Raw genomic sequence first — 22,698 nt, 5'->3', positions numbered from 1 at the left:
AAACATATGACATTTGGGAGGCACAGTGGTGAACACTGCTGCTTCACAGTGCCAGGGACCCAGGTTCAATTCCCGGCTTTGGTCACTGTCTGTGTGGAGTTTGCACATTCTCCGCGTGCATGGGTTTTCTCCGGGTGCTCCGGTTTTCTCCCACACTCCAAAGATGTGCAGGTTAGGTGGACTGGCCATGCTAAATAGCCCCTTAGTGTCAGAGGGACTAGCTAGGGTGAATGCATAGGGTTATGGGGATAGGGCCTGGGTGGGATTGTGGTCGGTGCAGACTCGATGGGCCGAATGGCTTCCTGCTGCACTGTAGGATTCTATGATTCTGAAGGGGTCCATTGGGTCAGCTGAAAAATTGTTTCCTTTGGTCCAGGAATCTAAAACACTGAGGCACCATCTCAAGATGACTGAGATGAGAAATTATTTCACTCAAAGTGTTGTGAAATTTTCAAATTCCCTATCCCAAGAGGGTTATGAATGCTCCATCATTGGAATTCATTTAAGGCTGGGATAGACAGACTTTAGATGCCTCAGGGAATTAAGGGAAATTGGGAGCAGGCAGGAATGAAGTCCATGATCAGCAGTCATCAAACTGAAACTTGATGTGCCATGCAGTCTACTCCTGTTTCTATTTCTTGTGTTCTTGTACTCTTGAGGGGTACATAATCAAAATATCACAGCCTGTAATTTCTCTTTTCAGATGCTGTACATTTTCAGCACTTCATATTTTAACTTCAGAATTTCAACATTTGCAGTTTTTCTTTCCTTATAATGATAGTGTTCTGCTGGACATGGTGTCAGGAAATAGAGGTACTTTTAAGTAACCTATAATTGTATTTGCGGATATTAGAAACAAGGTATAGCTTTAAGTAAGTTTAATTTCTGTGTAAGAAAGGATTGAAACTTTAGTTCACTTCACATTAAACAAAGGTGCCTGCATGTCTGCAGGATTTGGTAATTTCAAACTGTGCCTGCATCGTAGTTAAAGGGTTTACAACTTGAAAACAAACAGGGTTTAAACAAAGACTAAGCTGTTGCTTAACAACCAGGGGCCCACATTGGAAAGCATAAGCACTTGTGGTTCAGTTGGAACCATTTACCTGAGAAGAAAACAGCTCTCATAAAAACTGCAAGTCCCAGAAGCTGAGGACCAGGCAGTTTGGATACCAAAGGGTGAAAAGAGGAGTCCCAGAAAGACTGAAGCCCAAGGTACAAAGAACTGTTGACTGAAATTAAAGAAAGGGGCAGAGAGAGGCTGCCAGTTAAAGGCAGAGCCGCAAGGTGCAGACCTGGTGAAGTAGACTAGCAAAAAGCCAGCAACCTGAAGTAATCCTGAGGTTGGTGACACCTTAATACAGCCTGTGAAGCAGTAGTGTTCTATTGGCATGGCTAGGTACTTAAGAGATTGTGTGGACATTTGCATGCACCTAGCGATTCAGGGCAGAGGAATATTGAAAGGGGAGATTGAAATCCTGGAAGTGGATTCTTGGTGAAGGCATCTGAGAGAGAGCATTTTTTTGGAGAAGATTCCAAAGCGTGTTTATTCAAGAGTGGATTTTCATATAATCCCTACAGTGCAGAGGGAGGCCATTCGGCCCATCGAGTCTACATCGACTTTCCAAAAGAGCATCCCACCTGGGCCCTCTCCCACAACCCCGCACATTTACCATGCTAATGCCCCTAATCTTCACATCTTTGTCACTAAGGGGCAAATTTGCTATGGCCAATCCACCTAAGCTGCACATCTTTGGACTGTGGGAGGAGACCGGAACACCCGGAGGAAACCCACTCAGTCACCCAAGGCCGGAATTGAACCAGGGTCCCTGGCACTGTGAAGCAGCAGTGCTAACCACTGTACCACCATGCCACCTTTTTTGGACACACTCATCTGGAACTCAGAGTTCCAGTGAGACCAGTTGATTCACAGCGTGATAAGCAGTGAGGGTGGGGGGCGGGATTTGATATGAAATCCACAGAAGTTCTACACGCTGGCATCTGCCATTTGGGGCATGATTTTCCCTTATCAGGAGTAAGTGCCCACACAAACAAAAAAAAAGTGTTTCCCATTGGCCCTGGCAGCGTCTGTCAGGTGGAATTCATCCACCCGATGGATGCAAATGAATGTATCTTGGGAAATCCGTCAGCTAGACTGGCTGTTCAGAGATAAAAAGGGTGCCCCAATCTCCGTGGTCGGAGACAGCGTCCATCCCCCCAAAAACTGAAATGGTTCTCCCCCACCCCGGCCCGCTGACCGGGGGAGTACCACTAACCCCTCAGCAAGGTCACCTCTCTCACCAGTCAAATAATGGGTCACCATGCAGACATGAGGGTGACCAGACCTCGTCAGGCCCCGCCCTCACCTTCCTCCCCATTCCAGCCTACCTTCAGACCATGTGCCCTGGCAGTGACAATGGTGCACTGCACGCTGGTACTGACACCCTGGCCTGGTGCCTTGAGCCCCAAGGGGCGGCAGGGAGGTAAGTCCAGTAGCCATTTGCCCCTCTGCTACTGCCAGGCTGCAGAGTAAGGGGAAGTTTGGTGGGCACGGGCTGGGTGCGAGGGGTTGACCTCACCACACTCCCCTGGGATGAGTGTCTTGTGGCTGCACTGCCCATTATAGGCCTGGCAGACCTAAAGATCACTCCTGACTTGATGATTTCAGAAAACTCTGTGATCACCATCTTCATTTCTGCCTGTTAGCTGTGAAAATTTTGAAGTGTCCGAGTCATCTTGTCTTCTCGTCACCTGACAGACTTTTGAATCACTGCAGCACTCCATTCTGCAGCAGGGATTTCCCTTTCTCTCTGTCGGGAACTGCAGATATGAGTAAGCCCCTTTGAAGTCCTCTGACAGAGAAGAGATGTCAATTTCACTGGGGGGGGGGGGGGTGGGGGGCAGTGAGTTCCCTTCTCCATAGCGTCCACTCAGCCCCAATGTATTCACACAGCTTTTATTTGAAGTCTCTGAGCCTTCCTAGCAAGCTGAAATCTTTTGAAACTTTCCCTATTCCATTAAAAACCTTTGATCTCTGCCAATTTCATAGTGCAGTTATTTGAAATAGGTGAATCCATTCACAGTTTAATGGATTTCTACTCAGCCTCCAGTCAGCTGTGTTTATTTACCTTTCACTTCATGCTTGAATGCATCTCCATGACCCCATTGTTCCTCAGCACAATGTTTACAAAAGCTCTAAGCCTGATTGACAGCTGTGATTTTTCAAAGGAATAAGTGGATGCTGGGGAAGGGGAGCGAATGGCAGGAGACCAGTGAATGGGCCATCAAACCCATGAATTGTATTAGAATTAGCGGGTTTGCATATTAATCGAGTTGCTGCCCGCTCTGGGCGGGAACCCAATCTGGCTGGCGGGGCAGGTTGGGTGAATCCACACCCAGTGAGAATCTTGTTTTTAAACCCTGATGCTTGATTCGGTCGGTCATCAGGATTCCCACCATCGGCAAATGGGGCCGGTGAATCCCCGTCTTGGTTTCAGACTGTGGTGTGTTTGACCACAATTGGTTTACATGGGTTGTGTATTTACCGAGAACATTATAGTTTGAGAGATATTTTGTAACTTGTGTTATCCTTAAAATCCGTGTGCATCTGTGAAGATCTAGGTGGGGTGCAGGAGTATTGTGTTATTGTCAATATTTTCATAAATGTTTTATTCTTTTGTTAAAAGTTAATTGGCAATCCTATGACTGTTCACCCACATCTCTAAACAAAAAAATAAAAGTTACAGCCTGTCAAGCCCGGGTTCCATTCTGGGATCTGACCGTACAGTGGTAAAGTCAGCTGACATTGTAACCATCAATTTATTTATGCCATTACTTCTGCTGAAATAGAAATCATAATCCTTAACAGGCCTTCATCATCCTGATAAAACAATTACCGCTTTATCACATTTACAAACAGAGGTTACAAGTGATAATCTGTACTTCGCAATGCAAGAAGCTTTTATACTTTGATATGTCAATTATGGAAGCTCATGAATAGGAATAGAGAGGATGTTAAGAAATGTAGCTGGGAGTGAACAGGAAAACCTGTTGTGAATAAACATTAAAAGCACGAAATAGTTTTTGTGGACTGAAGATACAAGTGAACAAAAAGGGTCAATGAGGGTAATGCCGTTGATGTGGTGTACATGGAATTTCAGAAGGCATTCGATACAGTGCCACACAACCGACTTGTGAGAAAAGTTATAGCTCATGGAATAAAAGGGACAGTAGCAACATGGGTACCAGATTGGCTGAATAATAGGAAGCAGAGAGTAATGGTCAATGGATATTTTTTGGGCTGGAGAATTGTTTGTAATGGTGTTCCCAGGGATTGGTATTGGGACCCCCGTTTTCCCTGATGTATATTAATGATCTTGATCTTGGTGTAGAGGGGGCAGTTTCAAACTTTGCGGATGATACAAAACTTGGAAGTATTGTATACTGTGAAGAACAGTGTAGAACTTCAAAGGGACATAGACAAGTTGGTGGATAGGTATATAGGTGGCAGATGAAGTTCAATGCGGAGAAATGTGAAGTGATCTATTTTGGCAGGAAGAACATGGAGAGACAATATAAAATAAGGGGCAAAATTCTATAAGGGACCTGGGTGTATATGTGCATAGATCATTGAAGGTGACAGGACAGGTGGAGAGAGCAGTGCATAAAGCATATAATGTTCAGGGCTTTATTCATGGTGACATAGAGTACATGTGCGGGGTGGTTTTGCGGAACTTGTACAAGACACACTAGTTAGACCTCAGCTGGGACATTATATACAGTTCTGTATGCCACACCATAGGATGGATGTGAACGCATTGGAGGGAGTGCAGAAGATGTTTAAAAGAATGGTTCTAAGGATGAGAAACTTCAGTTATGAGGTTTAGATCAGAGAGGTTGGGACTGTTCTCCTTTGAGAGGAGAAATTTATGAGGAAATTTGGCAGAGACATTCAAAGTCATGAGGGAACTGGACAGAGTAGATAGGGAAAAACTGTTTCCACTCGTAAAATGATCAAGAATGAAAGGGCACAGATTTAAGGTGATTTACAAAAGAAGCAAATGTGATGTGAAAAAAACTGGTTTGGGTCTGGAGTGCACTGCCTGGAAGTGTGGTGAAGGCAGGTTCAGTGGAGACATTCGAGAGGGGATTAGATGATTATTTGAGTGAAGCAAAAGGGGTGTGGGGAAAAGGCAGCAGCATAGCACTGAACCATCATGCTCGTTTAGAGAGCCGGTGTAGACATGATGGGCCAAATGGTCACCACCTTCGCCGCAACAATTCTGTGATTTTGGCTTATTGGCCATCGAAACCAGCAGTGTTAGCTTTGTATATTAAAAGTGAATTGATTATTTGTAATTAATACCAAATTTACAAATAACATCATGCTTCTTCTGTAGTTTTTTAATAGGCATGGCTGTTATTTTAATCAGTCAGTTTCTAGCTGGCCCTCCACGAATGCTGCTACAGCGTTGATGTTATCCGCAGAGCATCTCAAACTGCTTTTAACAAAGAGAGCCATTAAACACCTGTGTGTTGCTCTGTGTGTTGTCCCACTGGGAATAGCTGTAAAGTGAAGTGCACTTTCAATGTCCCTCAGAGCAGAAATTCTCTGGCAGGTTGGAAAACATTCCATTATGAGTCGCTGTGAAATTGCTGTTTAAGTTTGGATTTTTTGGTGCTGCATTATACCTTTGTTATCTTCTAAATGTTACTGCCAATTGAATTCACTGACCTGAGTAAAGACGGAAAATGGTGGCTGAAATCATTTGAACAATTTCACTGAATCATTTTTCCACTGTTTGATCATTCTTAAGTGATCCTTCATTACTGGTTTTCATTCCCATTAGCTCTTTGCTTCAGGTTAGGTTTCCTATCTGTCCTGCAATATGCAGGTAATCAGCATTATTCAGTTAGATTATTTTTTAATGGATGTGACATTTGAGCCAAGTATGCATATTGGACATGTGTAAAATGTACAATTTCTAACAATTTAGTTATACCCAATAACATAACAGATCCACAATGGATCAAATGTAGAAAAATCATGAATGATTTTCTTTACATAAACACACTTTTGATTTTTACGACAGAGGAAGTCTATCAAGCCATTACTGTGTAATTTTCCTCTGAAGTTGCTCATAATTAAGTACCAAAATAAATGAATCACATATCCACCTCAGTTATACATAAATAAATCTACATCATTCAACCATGCCAATCACATAACTTATTATAATTGGGAAGATAATGAATGACCATCAGTATGTTAAACCAGCTGGTCTCCAATAGCATTGGTCTTGAGTAATCTGAAGCCTGCAGTGCAGTTGTAATGTTTACCACAGTTTCAAACTGAACCATTTAGCAAGGGTTGTCTGGAGTGAAGCATAGTCGGGGAAGAGGAGGAAGGGACAAAGGAGCCAGAGGGTGGAGTGCTGCTGGAAAGAGCTTCAGCATAAGGCACAAAGTGGGGTGAGGGAAGAAGAAGTGCACAGTGAGAGTGGGCAGTGGTGATGGGAGTTGGAAATTACCAGGTGTGAAAGGCCTGGGTATGAGTGCTAGTAAGGGAATCCAGGAAATGGCGCAGAACAAGCGGAAAGACTGGCAATTAGAAAATTATGTAGGGGACAATGGCAACAAAGCACATCAGGGCAGCTGAGAGTCATGGGTCAAAGTTACCATGAATCTATTGGATTGTTATAAAAACCCAACAGGTCACTCATTTTTAGAGTTGAAACTGGCCATCCTTAGCCAGTCTGACCTATGTGCAATTTGAATCCCACATGCAGTTGACCCTTGACGTATCTTAATAAGCCACAAGTTTGCACAAGGCAACTAGGGATAAGCAATAAATGACAGCTTTGCCAGCAAAATCCATATCTTAAGAATTAATTTTGAAATAGTTGCAGAATTGAGGTTCATTCTTTGAGCCAATCAAAAGGTGTGTTGCCAACCTGTGACATGATAATGCTGTGGGTTAGTAGATTTGGTTACTGGAAGTTATTACTCAGTGTGTGTTTCTTGTCCATTCAAATGGAGGAACTGCTGGAAAATGTTAGAGTACATCTGAAGCCATTCTGCTGCCACTTATATGCAACACAGGAATTGATCTATCAATCTTTGTGAAATGTAGATTCTCCAGCAAAGATGTATAGTTATTGTTAACCTGAGTGCAACCTTCATGATCAGTTCTGATTAGATTTACTATAGGGAAAGGAACCATAGTATGATTGAGCAGAATGTTCTTACTCCCTCATTACCAGTAGATCCCTGCCCTAAGGAGCTCAATAGGCCAATGTGCATCCACTTATCACCTAATGAAAACTTACTACCAAAGGTGGGCCAATGACTTAATTTCTGAAGTACTTAGTGTGCATTACTGCCAATCAATACAGGCGCTGTTAATGTCGTTTGCTTAATAGGAATGATTAGATAAAGGAAACATTTTACACACTACAGCGTTCCCGTAAGAGACTGCGTACTGTTTTTATTCCTGAGCCTGAGGCCACTGACGGTGTGCTACCCTTTGGACCTAATTCATCGCTCAATTTTTTTCCAGTATTTAACTTCTGATTTGTAGCAATGATAATGCACATCACATATAGATAATTAGAGGTCCTTGTCATTTGTAGGTCTAGATCATTAAGTTGCAGAACATGAAAAGAGACTTTAGCTGGTTCTTGATGTCCATTATTAGAATATAATGTGTAGTTCCAGCATTCACATATACAGAACTGTGGACTTAATTAGAGCTGTGACAAGACCACTCTGATAAAGTGATGAGATTATTCATAATTGATGTCACAATCAATTACCATTTGGTTCTTCACAGGCCTACTGGCAAGTCTAGCCTTGGTGCAGGCCCCAGGACACTGATCATTGTATAGCCGCCCTGTTCATGCTGAGCCTGTGACAGCAGTCCAGATCTTTCCTGAAAATTCTAATGACCCCTTTTGAAGTCTAATAAATTAATGACCTTGTCATCTTACTCTAACCCTTGCAGCTTCATCTTGAAAACATTTTTTTCATCATTAACTAGCTTTTTGCAAAATAGAGGACAGAGCAAGCAGACATGACATATTCTCATTGTCGTAGCCTATGCTGTACTACTGTAAACTGCTAATTGTTAATAAACAGGGACAGGAATTTGATATGGGAGGTTTAAACAACTGAGAAAGCAGTCAAAGGCCTTTTTAACATTGACCCTGTTCTAATTGGACCCTGGGAGACCAGCATCCATGAGCTGACTCCTAGCGTTGACTAAATCCAGCTCCCTTGTCGTGGTGGCAGATAGTGCATCCGTAAATAATGGACTGCCCAGAGAATGGAGCCTGATTTAGCCAAGTAAATACTGGGGTCAACTTGTGAATACTCATGAACCTAAATCACAACAAACATCTTGGGTACATGTAAGGAAAACATTTCCACTTGTGAGAGAGTCTTAAACTACAAATATAAGGAGAAACTTCTTTACCCAAAGTGTGGCTAGAATGTGGAACTCCTACATGGAGCAGTTGAGTCAAACAGGCCCATGTCTTTTACTACTGAGTCCAATAGAATGCTATGTGGCACACAGTTCAGAATTACCTCGACCTTCTTATTGTTTAGTTGCAGTTTGTTACACCAAATAACATCAAAACGGTGTGCTGTAACACCGAACAATAATGCAACTGATTCTCAATCCCTCATGTACACCTGAAATGTTTGTAAATTACTACCACCAAATTAAAGTGACCAAGCTCGTTGATCCTTTCTCAAGTAAATGAATTTGTCTCTTGATTTATTAATTGGAAATAGCCTAATTATTTTGTTTCTGTTCAAACTGCAAAAGCTGTAACGTGTGGTTTGCTTTGCACCTAACACATCAGAAGACTGCTAGTGCACATTAACTGTAAAATGAGGCTCAGACTTCCCACTTTCACAGGCAATAAATTATCAATAAAATCTGGCCTGCAGATATCTTGGCGTGCTTCTGTGTCACCATTATTAATATTGCCAACAATAGAGAAACATTGCAGTTCATTTAGGAATGTAGTGGCATTTGTTAGTTTTTAACAACTGATATTTATATAGCACCTTTAAAATAAAGAAACATCCCAAGGCATTTCACAGGAACATTATAAAACAAAGTATGACACTGAGTCAGAAAGGGCATATTGAGTCAGATGACCAAAAGCTTGGTCAAAGAGGGAGGTTTTAAGTGTCTTAAAGGAAGAAAACAAGATGGAAATGTGTAGGGAGGGGATTCCAGACCTTCAATCCCAGGCAACTGAATCCACAACCATCAGTGGTGGAAATGCATAAGAGGCAGGAACTAGAGGAGTGCAGATATCGCAAACGGTTCTGGGGTTGGAGGGATTACAGAGATAGGGAGAGGCAAGGTGATGGAGGGACCTCAAAACAAAGATGAGAATTTTAAAATCAAGACATAGCTTGACGGGGAGTCAGTGTTGGTCAGCAAGCACAATGTGATAGTGAAATGAGACTTGCTACAAGTTCAGACACAGGCATCAGAGTCTTGGATAACCTTAAGTTTACAGAGGGTAGAATGTGGGAGACTAGCCAGGAGTGCATTGGAATAGTCAAGTCTAGAGGTAATTAATACATGGATGAGGGTTTCAGCAGTATATGAGCTGAGACAAAGTTGATTGATGTTATGGAGGTGTAAAAAGATAGCCTTAGAGATGGCATGAATATGAGGTTGGAAGCTCATCTTGAGAATGCAAACAGAATGGCATAAGCTCAGGCTGTTGCAGGAAGAAGGATGGAATCAGTGGATAGGTAATGGTGTTTGAAGCAGGGACCAAAAACATCGGCTTCAGTCTTCCCAATATTTATATGGAGGAAATTTCTGCTCATCCAGTACTCGATGTCACGTAAGCGGTCTGATAATTTAGCAACTGTCGAGAGATGGTGCTGAAGTAGTGCTGGGTGGTGTCATTATACATGTAAAAAAGCCTTTGGATGATGTTGCCTCAAAGGGCAGCATACAGCTGAGAAATAGGAAGGAACCAAAGATTAATGCTAGCAGAAGCTGGAAGGGAAGGCATTGCAACTGATTCTCTGGCTAGGATTAGATAGATAATAATGGACCATGTGAAAGCAGTCCCATCCAACTGAATGACAGTGGAGAGGCATTAGGGGAAGCATTTTCCGAGAGATGTATGTTTTTAAATGAATGCTGATGTTCGTATATGTTTAGTTTGGGAGTATGTTTATTCTTTATTAATTTCTAATATTATTAAAGTGCAAGCAATTTGCAGTTGAGTCAAATAATCTTTTCCTGTCTAACTGTTTTGTTGCTATACAATTAGCATGACAGGGAGAGAACATGCTGTGCAAGACTGTACCTTCCCTGCACAAATTGGAGGAATGTGCAAATAACTGAAGGTGTAATAAAAATTGACAAAAAGGGAATTGTTGGAGGCATTTCTAACCCAAAGGAAATATACTAATTAGAATAATATTCTAATCCACATCCATGAGGACAGCAGTTTTTTTGGCTGCCCTTAACATTGTTTAAGCAAAGTGTGGAAGACGTTTGCCTTTCTAGCAACAGAGCAAATCTTGGTGGGTGGAAGCTTTCATTGTAATATCAGGCCCAAACTGTTCTCAATTGTCCACTTGTCAAGATGAATAAAGAGAAATGATGAGCTTGTGCCTGTTTTCCCATTTAAACACTTCACTATTGCTAAACATTTAAGTCTCAGAATTTCAGTGCTGAAAAGGAAAATCTAGCCTAAAATCTTTTACAGACAATGGTTTGGATTGTCGAGTTTGGTTGGACCTATTTCTGGAGTTCAGTCAAATGACTTTCAGTCATGTGACAATTGCTGCAGTTTGCTAATATTCTTGCAGTTACTTAACAGCTTGATATCTCTGCTTCTCTGAGTGTGCCAGTGACACCTATTGAAAGCTATAATTTTAAACACAATTGACTTGAATATGAGAGCAGTGAAACTAAAGTTTTAGTTTATTTATTAGTGTCACAAGTAGGCTTACATTAACACTGCAATGAAGTTATTGTGAAAATCCCCTAGTTGCCACACTCCGGCGCCTGTTCGGGTACACTGAGGGAGAATTTAGCATGGCCAATGCATCTAACCAGCACATCTTTGGACTGTGGGAGGAAACCGGAGCACCCGGAGGAAACCCACGCAGACGCGGGGAGAACATGCAGATTCCGCACAGACAGTGACCCAAGCTGGGAACCGAACCCGGGTCCCTGGCACTGTGAGGCAGCAGTGCTAACCACTGTGCCACCGTGCCACTGAGGAGAGATTGGATAGGCTAAGGTTGCTTTCCTGAGAACAGAGGAAGCTAAGGCGTAATCTAATTGAGGTGTACAAATTATGAGGGGCCGAGACACAGTGGACAGGAAAGACTTGATTCCCCTGGCTGAGGGGAGGGGTCAATTACCAGGGAGTACAGATTTAAGGTGGTTGGCAGTAAAAGGGGACATGAGGAAAAACCTTTTCACCCAGAGGCTGGTGGGCATCTGGAATTCACCTCCTAAATTGGTGGTTGCGACTGAAATGCTCAAGTCATTTATGAGGTACCTGGATCAGCATCTGAAGTGCTGTCACCTGCAAAGCAACAACGAAGGTGCTGGAAAATGGAACTTAAATGAGTGGCTAGTTCATTTTTTTTCTTTTTGGCCGGTGCAGACATGATGGGCTGCTTTCTGCACTGTAACGTTTGGATAGTTCAATGGTTCTTTTCTAAACATGGGAGTTCAGGTGATCTGAACCTAAGATGGGGGAAGACATTTGATGACACAACACAAAAAGGTAGATGAGGGCAGTGCAGTTAATGTTGTCGACATGGACTTTACCAAGGCCTTTGACAACATGGTAGGTTTTTGCATAAGGTTAAATTTCACGGGATCCAGGGTGAGGTAGCTAAATGGATACAAAACTGGCTTGATGACAGAATGTGGAAATGCCGGCGTTGATGACAGAAGCCAGAGGGTGGTTGTAGGAGGTTGTTTTTCCAAGTGGAGACCTGTGACCAGCGGTGTGCCTCAGGGATCAGTGCTGAGTCCACTGTTGTTTGTCATTTATATTAATGATTTGGATGAGAATGTAGGAGGCATGGTTAGTAAGTTTGCAGATGACACCAAGATTGGTGGCATAGTGGACAGTGAAGGTTATCTCCGATTGCAACGGGATCTTGATCAGTTGGGCCAGTGGGCTGACGAATGGCAGATGGAGTTTAATTTAGACAAATGCGAGGTGATGCATTTCGGTAGATTGAACCAGGGCAGGACTTACTCAGTTAATGGTAGGGCGTTGGGGAGAGTTACAGAACAAAGAGATCTCGGGGTACAAGTTCATCGCTCCTTGAAAGTGGAGTTACAGGTGGACAGAGTGGTGAAGAACACATTCAGCATGCTTGGTTTCATTGGTCAGAACATTGAATACAGGAGTTGGGACGTCTTGTTGAAGTTGTACAAGACATTGGTAAGGCCACACTTGGAATACAGTTCTGGTCACCCTCTATCATAGAAAGGATATTATTAAACTAGAAAGAGTGCAGAAGAGATTTACTAGGATGCTACCAGGACGTGATGGTTTGAGTTATAAGGAGAGGCTGGATAGTCTGGGACTTTTTTCTCTGGAGTGTAGAAGGCTGAGGGGTGATCTTATAGAGGTCTATAAAATAATGAGGGGCATAGATCAGCTGGATAGTCAATATCTTTTCCCAAAGGTCGGGGAGTCTAAAACTAGAGGGCATAGGTTTAAGGTGAGAGGGGAGAGATACAAAAGGGTCCAGAGGGGCAATTTTTTCACACAGAGGGTGGTGAGTGTCTGGAACAAGCTGCCAGAGGTAGTAGAGGCAATACAATTTTGTCTTTTAACAAGCGTTTAGACAGTTACGTGTGTATAGAGGGAAATGGGTCAAATGCGGACAATTGGGACGAGCTTAGGGGTTTAAAAAAAAGGGCGACATGGACAAATTGGGTCGAAGGGCCTGTTTCCATGCTGTGAACCTCTGACTCTATAAATTGTATCCAAAATATTAAGAGTGACAATATTCTAGTTGTATCAACTATACTTAGCCACTGAAATGAGAATTTACTGCGTTATTTAAAAATAAGGGAGAATACATTACAGTAAATGTGTGTAAATCAAATCACATTTGGTATATAAGTATGCTCTTGTCCCTTTGCAACTATTCCTTGGTCATTTTTAGAAACTTGGAACAATTTTTGAACAAGACACTTCAATGCTAAATCTTGCCTGGGTGTGGAAGAATAACACCTGATAACAGTTAGTTTGTCAATACCTCACAGCCAAGTGGCCTGTAAATGAAACACCTTCCCCAGTTGTAACCCGAAAGGTTTTATGCTCATTTAAAAAGGGCAGAAGCTACATGAGAATTAAATGGCCTTCAAGGTCACCTCCCTGACATGTTCAACAGCAGATTCATCAGGTACAGTGCTGTACTGTTTTATCAGCCTCCGAGGTTGTTATTTTGCCGTCTAACAGTTGCGAGATGGGGGCCTCACCTAGTGCTAATGCTGCAGGCACCAGCAGTCTGTACAACTAATTTGAAAATGCCACAGCCAACTCTATGAATATACAACTTGCTTGCGAAGCAACACTGGCAAAACTTTAATGTTAATAGTGTTCTAATAGTCTTAAAACCTTCCCGCCTTTAGAGACATCAGGCGGACAAAGCTTATGCTTCTGTCTGTTTTCCATGGCTTGTTTTTCCTGGAACTGGTCACCAGCGTGAAAACAGATGCTATAACTTGAGGGGTATCACTTCTCATCAAGCATAGTCTCACCCGCTCTTACCACCTGCCATAGGCATGAAAGGATTTGCAGGTTGGCAATCAACTTGTTTGCCAGCCTTATGAACACACTTTCTGTGACTATCAAGTCCTAAAGCTTCTGTCTCAGAGGTAGAGACTCTCAGTGTCATAAGATCTCCAGAGTTTACTTGTAACAGTGTTATAATTGGGGGTTGGTTTACTTCAGTTGGCTGGACAGCTGGTTAGTACGGGTTCAATTCATGTACTGGTTGAGGTTATTCATGAAGGCCCGCCTTCTCAACCTTGCCCCTTGCCTGAGGTGTGGTGATCCACAGGTTAAATCACTACTAGTCAGTGCCTTTGGTCATCTGGGACTATGGTGACTTTACCATATACTGACTAAAAATAAACATTTTATTTTCTTCTTTTTCAGTTGTATTTGTGCATCTTACACACTCTAATCATTTTCTTAAACATTTCTTTAGGTACCAAAAGGTCATGTTTGGTTAGAAGGTGACAACCTACATAATTCCACCGATTCCAGGAATTATGGTCCTGTTCCTTATGCACTGATTCGGAGTCGAGCATGCTTTAAGGTAAACAGTAGCAGCAGTTCAAGACATTTGCTAACAGTAGGATAAATAGAATGATCATAGCTCTATACATTGTTAAGAAAAAAAAATCACAAAAGACTGTCAAAGATACACTGATTATCATGAAGCAACAGTAAAGAGGTGAATAATAAGGATGTAGCTAATTATACTAATATTGATTTGTATTTTATAGATTTGGCCGCCACATGAATTTGGTTTCCTGAAAGAAAGCCCCAACAGCACTTTCCCACGATGAGTTAAGGATACGACAATAGTTTCATTCTTAGTCAAACAGATTTTAAAAATTTAAATAGAACTCAAAAACCAGAGACTTCACAAGCACTGAAAAAGTGGTGGTGATTTTTGAAAGCAATGTCATGTAATTGGAACAATATTAAAGATAAACTAAGTGCTCCAGAAGGGAATGCGAGGTGCACAGGAAATGTTGGAAAGTCATGGACAGGGAGGTTCTCAGGAAGGATTGAGATGAAAGGATAAAGATTGGTTGTATTCTGAAAATGACTGAAGGTGTCTCAGACAGACTGTGGCTGAAGAAGGGAGTCGTTGTTCCAGACGCTGGGACTGCAATAACACCGAGAACATCTGATGACTAGTAGTGGGAGAAAGCGCAAGTTTGCTGATGGCAAGATATACATTGAATGCCCTTGTCAAGTTTCATGTGCCCGCACTGCCTGAAATAACATGCAGATATGATCCACTATTAAATTAGAATCTCAAATGCAGTTGATGTCTGAAAGCCAATTAAACTATTACAAACTACAAAAACATCTAGATGAGCCAATACCTGGCATATGTACTTTTGTGCTCCCTTTCTGTGGGACCATCTGACCCTGATTTTGAGCAGAAACCTAAAAATATTTTTGCCAAAGTATTTTCTAGTCAGGGGACAACTTAGGGGCAGAAGCTGAGTATCCACTGTTGACAAGAAACAGCTTTTTAATACCTCTTTCCACATTTACATGGCAAAAGTGAAATCAAGAATGGGCAGTAGGTGATCCACCCTACACAAAGTTAAGAGTCAATCACATTTCTCTGGAACTGAAGTCCCATATAGCATAAAGACATTAGTGAATCAGTTGGGTTTTTATGACAATTTGACAGCTTGATGTTCATTTCGACAGATAAGCCTTTTGTTAAGAATTATCTTTTTAAACTGAATTCAAATTCTTTAACAGTTGTAGGATTTCAATTCCCATTCTCTGAATTATTAGCGCAGACCTTTGGACTGCTCGTCCTGTAACATAATCAATAGACTATCTTTAGGAGACCTCTTTTTAGCATGTGCTGTTGTTGTCTGAGAATTAGGGTTAAAAAGTATTCAATTTTAGGTTTAAATTGATCATTGCCTTCGATTGATGTTGGACAGATCCTGAAGCTTAAGCTCTGACCAGAAAAGATATAACAATGGTTTTGGCCCTCAGTATTTGGCTCTGGTACTCACATTCTGCATATTATGGGAAGACAGAGTTTGGGATGCATTATCCAATGTTCATGTCCTTCTACACCAAGTAGCCCACACAACGTTTTGTCTTTAGTATTTGGTTAAAAGTTTTGATTTCTTCCATTGTTACTTTTTATCACTCTTCATTGGAATGTAAGCTACTAAATCTGCTATGCTTATGGTGCTAAAATGGAAAGTGAAATCAGCAACAATGGATCGCCTCCATGTGTGAGATTCATTGTTACTCCAAGCTGGACTTTGTCTGTCTGGAACCTTGGTAAGAAGCCTCACATCACCAGGTTAAAGTCCAACAGGTTTATTTGGTAGCACAAGCTTTCGGAGTGTCGCTCCTTCTTCAGGTGAGGAGTTGTATTTACAAACAGGGCATATAAAGACACAAACTCAATTTACAAGATAATGGTTGGAATGCGAGTCTTTACAAGTAATCAAGTCTTAAAGGTACAATGTGAGTGTTCCCCGATAGGAAGAGAGCACTCCTACCTGGTGATTGTCGAGTGGTGTTCATTGATCTGTTATCGTAGCGATAGTTGACAATCACCAGGTAGGAGTGTTCTTTTCCTGTCGGGGAACACTTCAGCAGTCACGGGCATTCAACCTCTGATCTTCGGGTAAGCGTTCTCCAAGGCAGCCTTCACGACACACGACAACGCAGAATCGCTGAGCAGAAACTGATAGCCAAGCTCCGCACACATGAGGATGGCCTCAACCGGGATCTTGGGTTCATGTCACACTATCTGTAACCCCAACAACTTGCCTGTGTTTGCAAAATCTCACTAACTATCCTGGCTGGAGACAATACACACCTCTAACCTGTGCTTAACCCTCTCTCCACTCACATTGTCTGTACCTTTAAGACTTGATTACCTGTAAAGACTCGCATTCCAACCATTATCTTGTAAATTGAGTGTGTGTCTATATATGCCCTGTTTGTGAACACAACTCCTCACTCATCTGATGGAGTGACACTCCGAAAGCTTGTGCTACCAAATAAACCTGTTGGACTTTAACCTGGTGTAGTGAGACTTTTTACTGTGCTTACCCTAGTCCAACTCCGGCATCTCCACATCATGGCTGAAACCTGCCCAGGTACCAGGCAAAGGCCTATATAGATAATGTATTGCTGGAATGATTGAGCTGCCTCATTCCCATCCCCAAACCAGTGAACCCCACCAGTGATAGCAACTGTTTATATCTGCCAGCACTGGCCTTGGCATCACTACCTTTCCTCTGTCACTTTACCTCTGACTGTTATTGCCAGTACAGGTAACCTCATAGAGCGAATGCTGTATTAGCTCTAATAATATCTTCTTCCACATGATGTGGATCAAAACATCCAGGTGATTAAAGAATTACAGGTATTCTTACACACATCTCATACTGCCAACATACCTCATACAGTGCCAAATTTGCTCAGTTGAATATTAACTTAAGATACCAAAAAGGTGCTACAACAGAGCAAATGTCAACTAGATTTTTTCATTTACGAATGACTGTACTTGTAATTGTGGGATTAATCTGATAATGAATCAGCACGGGCAGTAGACTAAATAACCTCCTTCTGTCCTGTAAACTCCTGTTAGTTAATTACTTTTTTTTGCCGACAGAAAATATTTTAAATTTCTGTATTGACTTTTGTAGATTTAGAAGCAGAATTGTAGAAAATTGAGTTGCTCTTCTGCAATAAAATATTTATTATATTCAAATGAATGTGTTCTCTCACTGGCAGCACTTGAGAGTAGGAAAGATTATCACAATCTGTCTCCACTATGACATCTTATTTACATTTAGTCAGCAAAACTTCCATGTTGTATTTAAACAGTATTACAATCCTGTTAGAAACCATTAAAAATCTGAACACCCTGTGATTAACTGACAGAACTACACAAGATTTCATGTTTCTATACAGAAACAAACATGATTGTATGCTGTGAACTCAGTTCTACTTCATATTTGCATCCCCACCCCCACCCAAGAGTTCCCTTATATATTTTAGAAGAATCGTGAAGATTCATTCACTTCTTTAGGGACCAACCCAAACATATGCCACAGCTGCCTGAATTCCCTCTCATTCTCTTCAGTATTACAGCTATTCTCCGAGAAGATTTTCTTGGGGTTCTTCCATTAGTTTTTTGGCAAAACTTTCTTCAAGTCGATTGCTGTTGCCCGCGTTCTGCTACAAGGCTCTGTGAGGACAACTGTAGATTTGTTCCTCCAGCTTCAATCTAGGCAAATCTTCTAGCTTCTTGCCCTCTCTCGAATTTCAACTGACCTCAAAGAACAAAGAAAATTACAGCACAGGATCAGGCCCTTCGGCCCTCCAAGCCTGCACTGACCATGATGCCCGACTTAACTAAAACCCCCTACGCTTCCGGGGACCAGACCCCTCTATTCACATCTCATTCATACACTTGTCAAGACGCCCCTTAAAAGTCACTACCGTATCCGCTTCCACTACCTCCCCCAGCAATGGGTTCCAGGCACCCACCACTCTCTGTGTAAAAAATCTGCTTCGTACATCTCTCTTAAAATTTGCTCCTCGCACCTTAAACCTGTGTCCCTGAGTAATTGACTCTTCCACCCTGGGAAAAAGCTTCTGACTATCCACTCTGTCCATGCCTCTCATAATCTTGTAGACTTCTATCAGGTCTCCCCTCAACCTCCGTCGCTCCAGTGAGAACAAACCAAGTTTCTCCAACCTCTCCTCATAGCTAATGTCCTCCATACCAGGCAACATCCTGGTAAATCTTTTCTGTACCCTCTCCAAAGCCTCCACATCCTTCTGGTAGTGTGGCGACCAGAATTGAACACTATATTCCAAGTGCGGCCTCACTAGGTTCTATGAAGCGTCAACATGACTTGCCAATTTTTAAACTCAATACCCCGGCTGATGAAGGTAAGCATGCCGTATGCCTTCTTGACTACCTTCTCCACCTGCATTGCCACTTTCAGTGACCTGTGTACCTGTACACCCAGATCCCTTTGCCTATGAATACTCCTAAGGGTTCTGCCATTTACTGTATATTTCCTATCTGTATTAGACCTTCCAAAATGCATTACCTCACATTTGTCTGGCTTAAACTCCATCTGCCATCTCTCCGCCCAAGTCTCCAACTGATCTATAGCCTGCTGTATCCTCTGATGGTCCTCATCGCTATCCGCAAATCCACCAACCTTTATGTCGTCTGCAAACTTACTAATCAATCCAGTTACATTTTCCTCCAAATCATATCCCAAATCATATCTCATATCCCATTCTGCATCACACAGAGAAAGCTAAAGTTAGTCATGTCCTTCGACTCACCCTCTACAACAAACCAAAACTGCTTTTTTTTCTGAGCCAACACCCAGATAACTTGAACATAGAACATTCTAATCCCCACAGCCCATTTCGGTGACAATGCGGCGTGTTTTGGGATGCTCTCAAAACAGAAACATAAACTGATCATTTCACCTTCAGCACAACTCTGATTGTGTAACCCATTTATATTGCTAATGGATGTGATTGCCCCCCCTCCAGACTTTCTGGGTCCCAATAAGGAACTTTTTGTTTCACCTTCTTTTGACCTGGCAACAACATAATTTAAATCTTTTATTCAAGTTAAAGGTCAGCCTCATGGCTGCATTAAGCTATGATAGAAGACTGTCTGTTGCTTTCACAACTCTACCTCTGACCTTGTAAGATAGACATTGGGCCCGATTTTTCTATTGTGTTGCGCCCGTTTTCGGGCACAAAAACCTGGTAAAGTCAGGCATGAGGCAAGTAGTGCGATCCGCGTCCACCTCCACGCCGGTTCCCCCTTTACCAAGGCCCGTAAATGGCCACAACTGGGACCGTGCCAGAAACAGGTGCAATGGCCATTCAAATGCATTTGCATGCATTTAAATTGACTTAATGGGCTGCACGCCCAACTTTACCGGCACTTCCCCCTTTACCACAACGTTTGTCCATCTGGAATCAGCGCGAAACAGACATACTCCATATCAGTCCAGTTCGGGCACTCCATCAGAGAGGGTTAGTGAGGAGGTAAGTCCGACGGCTCTCTGCTTGAGATCAGTGTGTGGGGAGGGGGAATGGGCCCATTGTTTTCATTGGAGATGTAATTACCAAGCATACTGTATTTACCATAGGATGCAATACTAATTTAACAGAGGTTCCCATTTATCTTACATTTAACCATTTAATTCCTAAAGCTACAAGTTAAATTCTAAAACATATGGAATATTAACTAGATATTCGCGACATTAGCCTTTTCTCAGATGTAGTTGGATGATGCAGATGGTGTATATATGGTGTGTTCCAGGCACTTAGAATGAGAGTACCAGTAAGCCTGGTGGCAACACTGAGGAGAGACAGCGGGAGTCCATTGAGGAGAATGGTGACAACAGGTGCAATATCATGGTCATTTAACTTAAAAATAAAATCTATTCAGTGCCTAGTTTATTAATTTACAAATTGTATTGAAATGTAGAGTGTTGAATAATATTCTAACCTACCTGTTTAACAGTGCTCAAGAAACAGTTTAGCCCTGGAGCTACAATAAATCAACCAGAAAGCTCCAAGTGAGAGATTTCAAACCGGAAAAACAAACAAAAACTAGAGATTGTGTCAAGTTTGGCATGTGAAGTTAAACTAATCTGCCCTTTTTAAATTCATGAATAAATACTATTAATATCCAGTAAATATTCATTAAAATCAACATTTATGAAATCATAAAACATAAATTACAATTTAGATAAGATCCTTTATTCACTGCAATAACTTTCATATTCACAGTAGAACGCAAAATACCAGATCTCTCTCACATTAACCACGGCGCAGAGAGATGCAATCTTCTCTGTCTGCAAGAGTCTCATGCACTTTGTCCCTCACTGAACCTTTGCTCCAAAGTCATTATTGGCACTTGCTTGCTGGCCGTACTGTAAATGAAAGTGTCGAGTGTAAACTTTTCCCATAATCAATTCTTTGTGTTGCTTGGTCGAACAGCTTTTGTTGCTCGGCATCTGCACAAAATGTGTGCTGGGAGGCAGGTTCACCCCAGTACTGAAATGCCAGGCTGCCGTGTTACTGAGACTTGCATTCTGACCATTGGTTTTAACTCATGATGCAGCCATTTAAAATAAGTTTCAGACAGATAGCTGCAAGAGTCAGTACTGCATCGCAATTGGCATTTCTAGTTTTCGTTCTGCACCATGACTATTAGACTTCTGTGGCTGATAACTTCCAAATAAAAAGTTCAAACTTTATTGCAATGCTTCAACCACTGTTTAAGATCTCTATGCTGAGAGAGCAAGTGTCGCAGCAGAGGAGAAACTCATTTTCTTCTGCTTCTTCTTTGGAAAGAACATATTCACCACCGCATCGACAATCATATGTGTAGCACTGGTCAGCTTGAAAAAAAAATTGACTGGTTAGCATTGCTGTGTTTCATAAATCAATAAACTCTTGTAATGTTTTAACATTAGATATCAATACACCTGAGTTAATGAACAAAAGAATCCCAACAGTGCAGAAGGAGGCCATTGGGCCCATCTCTCCATAAAATCGTCTTACCCAGGCCCACCTTCCTGCCCTAAACCCCTAAGCCCATGCATTTACCATGGCTATTCCATCTAATCAGTGGGAGGAAACCAGAGCACTTGGAGGAAACCCCACACTGACATGGGGAGAACATGCAAATTCCATACAGTCACCCAAGGCCAGAATCTGCTGTGAGGCAGTAGTGCCACCATGCTGATATAAAGGTGTACATTTTTAATGATTTTAATTTAAATGGTGGGGTGTTATTAACTATGCCGAAGCTTCATTATGACATTAACTCTTTAGATTAAACCAAGTGTTCACAGCCTTGGCGTGATGTTCAATCTACTGCTGAATTTCAGATCCTATAATCTCCATCACCATGTTCACTTGGTTCCCTCTCTGCAAAAGTGTCAGTCTTTGCTATGCCATTCCCTCTGCCTTCAGTGTAACCTTCAGACTCAACTACCCTGTAGCTCTATTGCTGATATCCATTAACTTCAGCATCACGGAACAAATAGGCATCCACATCCGAGGATGGAATAAAAACCTGGTCTAAAACTATGCTGCCCTAAGTCCCACAGATATATCACAATGTCTAGATCTCACTATAGCCTTGTACCCCCTCACCTCAACAACTTCCTCCAATCTTGTATCTTCTGCTTCCTCAATGTCCCCAGCATTTTGTTCATCTGACTCTTTCCTTTTGTGCACCTCCTTCTCCCATCATTAGTGATCAGCCTTAAGCCAGCCAGGTGCTACTCTCTGGAGTTCTCTCCCAAACCTTTCTGGCTTTCTCATTTAAAAAACTTCTCAAATTATTTTTGACCAAACATTCAGTTACCCCTCTCTAATCTCTCTTTTCCCGGCTTAGCTTCCTGCATTCCACAGCCCACAGGACATTAATTACATAAATGCTGCATAAATGGTAGGCCTCAATTTGTTGTGGTGTCACTAGTGTTGAAGTTATCTTTACAATTTGGGGATGTGCCAAAATTAAAGTTAGGGAGGGAGTGGCATAGTAATATTGGGCTAGCAATCCAGATGCTCTGGGAACCTGTGTTCGAATCTCACCATGGCAGATGGTGAAATTTGAATTCACTAAAAATCTGGAAACAAAGGTCTAACGATGAACATAAATCGAAAGGCAGCCCACCTCCTCGGATAAGCAATCAAGCTTTTGCTTAATATTGCATCTCACAAATCCCCAAGGAGTAACTTGTATTTGCAGAGTCCTTTTTAACATCCCTTAAACTTACTAAACTGCATCCCATTGAATTGCTGATTTCGTACAGTTAAATTGTTAGTGTAGCAGCCATTTTCCAAATATCAAGAAAGAGCAAAGCAT

General features: G+C 41.9%; 2 protein-coding genes across 6 annotated transcripts in view; one reads left to right on the top strand and one right to left on the bottom strand.

Moving 5' to 3' along the window:
• The window catches only part of immp1l (inner mitochondrial membrane peptidase subunit 1), a 126,371-nt gene extending 111,226 nt beyond the window's left edge, over nucleotides 1-15,145 (top strand). For 2 of the 5 annotated variants that reach the window (XM_078220928.1, XM_078220927.1), the window contains exons 5-6: nucleotides 14,242-14,352; nucleotides 14,543-14,748. In XM_078220928.1, the coding sequence (XP_078077054.1) occupies nucleotides 14,242-14,352; nucleotides 14,543-14,605 (174 nt within the window). In that variant the 3' untranslated portion in view covers nucleotides 14,606-14,748. Of the gene's footprint in view, nucleotides 1-14,241; nucleotides 14,353-14,542 lie in introns of all 5 variants that reach the window. The other 3 variants (XM_078220926.1, XM_078220924.1, XM_078220925.1) reach the window with 3 other exon arrangements.
• A 5,409-nt stretch (nucleotides 15,146-20,554) lies between these two features.
• The window catches only part of dnajc24 (DnaJ (Hsp40) homolog, subfamily C, member 24), a 78,871-nt gene continuing 76,727 nt past the window's right edge, over nucleotides 20,555-22,698 (bottom strand). The window contains exon 6 of the mRNA XM_078220929.1: nucleotides 20,555-21,220. Within this exon, the coding sequence (XP_078077055.1) occupies nucleotides 21,087-21,220 (134 nt within the window). The 3' untranslated portion in view covers nucleotides 20,555-21,086. The remainder of the gene's footprint in view (nucleotides 21,221-22,698) is intronic.

Source organism: Mustelus asterias, chromosome 9 (genome assembly GCF_964213995.1).
Source record: "Mustelus asterias chromosome 9, sMusAst1.hap1.1, whole genome shotgun sequence".
Classification (NCBI taxonomy): Eukaryota; Metazoa; Chordata; class Chondrichthyes; order Carcharhiniformes; family Triakidae; genus Mustelus; species Mustelus asterias.
This window is presented reverse-complemented; position numbering and strand designations above follow the sequence as displayed.